General features: G+C 44.2%; 1 protein-coding gene across 1 annotated transcript; it reads right to left on the bottom strand.

Moving 5' to 3' along the window:
* Window positions 1-686: 686 nt before the first annotated feature.
* Window positions 687-2575, bottom strand: DEFB135 (defensin beta 135; the record flags this gene model as incomplete). The annotated part of the gene is made up of 2 exons (XM_080926900.1): window positions 687-856; window positions 2518-2575. 2 exons carry the CDS (start codon window positions 2573-2575, stop codon window positions 687-689), a joined length of 228 nt encoding a protein of 75 aa, XP_080783026.1.
* Window positions 2576-5049: the final 2474 nt, after the last annotated feature.

Here is a 5049-nt window from a genome sequence, read left to right as displayed (position 1 = left end):
TTCAAAACCTCCCTATCCCACTCCCCCTCCCCTTACTTCTATAAGGGTGTTCCCCCACCCACTCACCCATTCACTTCGGCCTTACTGTCTTAGCATTCCCCAATCCCCCATGCTGGGGCATCAAGCCTTCACAGGACCAAGGGCCTCCCCTCCCATTGATGCCAGATAAGGCCATCCTCTGCTACATACACAGCTGGAGCCAACCATCAGACTGAGCACGGGGACCCCAATGGAGGAGTTAGGAAAAGAACTGAAGGAGCTGAAGGGGTTTGCAACCCCATAGGAAGAACAACAATGTCAACCAATCAGACCCCCCAGAGCTCCCAGGGGCAAAAGTACATCTTAAAGAAGTAACTACTGGATGACTCCATTTATAGATATAAGGTTAAAATGGGTTCTGGAACTTTTCCTTTAGAAGTATCTTAGGAAATGTCTCTTACGGGGTAAAGAGAAAAATACTGGTGACAAGGAATTTAGAGTATTTCCTAAAGGAAGGAAAATCAAGAACACACTATACAGAAGCCACCATTTTAAAAGGGATGAAGGGGCACATGGCAGCAAATGTGCTTGCTGTGTGTTCATCATCCCTGTAGTACCACTCTGGGGACAAAGGAGTGAAGAGGATGCGGGGTGCTATGTCCATGAGTGTCTCAGAATTCTCAGAGGAGGCCCCTGGATACTCACAGCTACTTCACGAAGAGAATGGGCATTTCCTTCTTTTCTAAACAGCACAGGAATTGATTACCACAAAAAATGTGAAAAATTTCTTCATTTATACAGTGACTCCTGCAAACACCCTTTAGTTTCCAGCACGTATCGTAAATCCGTCTTATGTACATGTTCACTCCACTTCTAGCTGCAGAGGAAAAAAAAGATTAATATACAGTTATTGACTGCCAGTGTCACATGACCAAGGATAAGTTAGACTTCCGGCACTATATACATTTTAAGAAGAAACTCTATAATCAAATATATCCATCATGTTCTATGGCTAATACCTCTTCTAGTTGCTTTGACCTCGTTTTCCAGAGACTATATTAGGAGCCGCTAGCTTCCAAGATTCACATTTACACGAGCCACTGGTCGTTTATGTGCACATGACAATACTGAGACACTGATTGTTTATGTGCACATGACAATACTGAGCCACTGGTCGTTTATGTGCACATGACAATACAGTATATTCAGTTTGTAGCCATTTTCAACATGGAAAGATCAGACAGTATGGAAGCTCTAGTCACACACAGACTCTATACCAGGAAACACAAGTATTACCCAAAGTAGCTTTTGATTGTCCAAACCTGAGTCCGAAGAAAGAAAGAACAATAGCCTAGAACTCAGAAGCCTTTTGTTAAAGCCCTAGCTTTCCAATAACCTTCAGGATAACGTTTTGTTACATGCACCATTACTTGTCCTATCTTAATAACAAGGGACTCAGAGGTGTCCTGTGGGATAATGGGTAAGAAACAGTTGGAAGTACCTAAAACCCATGTTCAAATCTAGCAACATTGAGATCTAAGTGTCCCTGGAAGCCAAGAAATAATGGGCAGGTGGTAGGGGTGCAGTTTATGGGAAAGGGTGTCACCCTAGGTCATCTTGATCTTCTGTGGTAAGCCATGGTGTCTCACATAGATGCCAGCATAGAGCCTGAGCTTTGATCTGCAGACAGAATCAATGTGTGCAAATAATCAATATTGTACTAGCAAGCAAACTTCCCTGTTTTGGGCTCACTAGCCCTGTATCACCTCTCTGGGGTCAAGGAAACCAAGAGGGAACACTGAAGTAGCCAGAGATCCTACCACACACAGAAGCAGCAACTATCTCACTGTGTTTGCTGGCCTCTGTCTTTAAAAGTTTCACACTTGACTCTTAAGTGGCAGCTTGTGAGCTAGGTTTGAGGTAGAGGAAGGAGCTTTCTGAACATCCCCAGAAACCAAAAGCCAAGCTGTGTTTCGAAAGCCCCCGCTTCGGCTGTTAAATGGAGTCTTCTCCATATCCATACATTGTTTGCATCTATCCTGAGCACAGAAAGTCTGGCTATTCATCTGATGCCCCCACAAGATTCCCCTGTTACAAAGTCATTTAAAGCAGTCTGACAGCTGGCTAGTTTTTAGATTTTTCTCACCATAACATTTGCCTTGACTTCTAAATAGATGAGCAATGTGTGTAGAGAGCTGGGAGTGAGGAGCAAGCTCCTGGAGTTTCCAGGGAACCGCTTGCCTTCCACCCCACCTCCTACCTATACTGAGTCCCATCCCTTCACTCTGTCCTGTTTCTGCCAACATCGGTCCAGCCTTACCCGCAGGCTCCACAGATGTTCAAGAGTCTAACTCAGAGCCAGTTTCTTCTCAGAAGAAAGCCATCTCTTGTAAGTGTCCCCGGCACCTTCCCTCCATTCCCTATGACAGCCACATTGTCCATCCCTGCCCGTGTCCCTCCTTATTCCCGCTTCTCTTCTTTGTCCTAGTTTTACAGAACCTCATAAACTAATTCCTTCAGGAAAGGAATTCATGTTACCTGATGGAATATAGGAGAGCAAGACAAAGAACACGAAGATGGACTGTAGGTTCCCCATTATCAAGCCAGTGAGCGAAGAGTCATCTGAGATGCAAAGACTCACTCTCTGTGGAGCCTTTTAGATATAAGGACTTGTGTGGCTAGTGAACCTTTGGGGACAAGGACATCTGCTTGCTCCACTGAGCAGCCCGATAGATGCAAGATCTGACTTTGAAAGCAACATCTCATTCCTAACACCTTCTTGCTGCCAGATGCTTGTGAACTAGCAACCTAATTTAGATCGTGCATAGTCTCGTGCTAAGCCCTACTGGGATTCAGTGTAAATGTAGTTGTATCTTCAGAGCGCACCCATTTCACAGATGCCTCGTGTGTTTACAAAGCGGTATGTCTAGCACGCCTCAGTGATAGTGTTGGTGGCGGTTATTTTCACTCTTACACATTTAAAACTTGGATGGGAATTTTCCCCGTTGGAAAAACAAGTCCTCTGAATTGTAACTGGAATAAATAAGCTTTTCCAAGTTTGTGCAAATCAACAATGCTGCCAGTACAACATGCACACAGGTCTTCCTGACTCCTGACATGTGAAAGTTGAAGACCAGGGTAACCCCATGACACCACCAGCACCCAACACAATTCCAGAGAACATGCTGGTCTTCTACTTAGACGTGTGCTAGAGCATGGGACGTAAGCACAGGAAGCTCGATAACCCCCTTTCCACTGACACACTCACATTTTCATACTCACATTCCCACTACCAACATCTTCTAAACCATCCATCTAAAGTGCGAACAATCCTGATACAATTCTACTTCACAAAATGTTAGAGAAATAAGAATCAGCATTCCTAGTCACTTAGCAGCTTACTTAAATTTTAAGCAGAGGAAAGTGGAGCAATGTGGAGAGTAGCTGCCTCCTGTGACACGGTGATGACACATAGTAGGACCACACAACTATGGCTGTTAGTATTTGGGTTAGATCTTGGCAAACTCCTGAAATTTAAAATTTGCACTTGTATTCTTCTTTCTTTCTTCCCTTCTTTATTTCTTTCTTATTAAAATTGTTTTTGTTTTTTCAAGATGGTCTTTCTCCATATAGTTCTGCCTGTCCTAGAACTCTCAAGGTAGACCAGGATTTTGGATTAAAGGCTTATGCCATCACTCCAAGCTTTGGGCTTAGATTATTGACCTTTAAAATCAATGGGTGAATTTGTGTTTTCTTAAGTAATCCTGAGCTCTGGTGGAAGGCTGTGGGCTTGCCAGTGTCAAGACAGTCCCTGTAACCCACCCTTTAGGTCCTTTGTACACCCAGAGATCCAAACTGCCCCCCCAGTGATTCATTTCAGAAGACTATTTTTACAGACCTGGGCTCTAGATACAACTCTACAGATCCAGGCACCAAAGCTGCCCACCTGCTGACCCAGCCAGATGTGCCTGTGTGAGAGACCCAGAAGCTAGGGCACCCACATACCATGCAAGACAGTTTGTGTGGTGAAGCCCTCTCAGACAAAACTAGTGTTCAAAGAGAAGACCCACTTCGTATCTGCAGACACCAACGGAATGCAATCCAACAGACATGATACAACAAGGAGCCAAAACGTCACACAAGCAGAAGCACAAGCAGAAGATTAAGCTTCTGAGACAAATGGAAAACATAAGGAGAAATCAATCAAGGCATGCCAGCACCACAAATAAATTAATAGGTGTGACAGACAGACAGACCACAAAGGAAGACTTTACAGATTCAAGAAATAATTAGCAAAATGTGGTGGTTTCCTCCAAAGTTTGATAAGGGTCTATGTCAGATTTCTTTTCTTTCTTCCTTTTTGTTTTTCTATAACCATTTAGCTTCACTAGCTTACTGCTGTATATAATTTGCTTAGAGTAGTCGTTTGGATCTCATATAGAGCAAATCGTCGAAAGGCTCTGAACAAGAGTGATACAAACTGGGGGAGTCTTATCTCTGTCTCTCACATGAGGGAGACCTAGAAGGAAGTTGAGACTCCTGCCATATTAACTGAGAAAACATCCTGGACCAACCCATCTGCATTCCGCTGTACTTTGTGATCAGCGTACTGGCCCTGGTGAGGAGCACTCCTGCCTCTAAGATGATGGGTGATGTGGAAATGTACTGCGGACACTAGATAAGCCTCGGAATTAACTGGAACACTACAAAGATCGGGTAAGAGATGCGGGCTTCAGGACTCTATCAGTTTGGGAAACCATTGCCAGGATATTGGGAAGCAATAGAGGGAGGAGCAGCTACATACAAGTAATCTGACTGGGGGCATTGGAACGGGGTGGCAATTTTTAGGAAGAGGTAAATAAAGACTACGTTGAGATTTTGTTTCTTTGGTTGGTTGGTTGGTTGGTTGGTGGGTTGGTTTGGTTTGGTTGTTTGTTTGTTACGATACAGTTTTACTGTAGCCCTGACTGTCCAGAACCCACTCTCTAGACCAGGCTGGCTTCAAACTCAGAGATCCTACAAACTCTGTCTCCCAAGTGCTGGGATTAAAGGCATGTGCCACCATCACCA

Source organism: Micromys minutus, assembly GCF_963924665.1.
Source record: "Micromys minutus genome assembly, chromosome: 12".
Taxonomy (NCBI): domain Eukaryota; kingdom Metazoa; phylum Chordata; class Mammalia; order Rodentia; family Muridae; genus Micromys; species Micromys minutus.
Note: the sequence above shows the minus strand (reverse complement) of the source record. Positions and strands in the feature narration are given on the sequence as shown.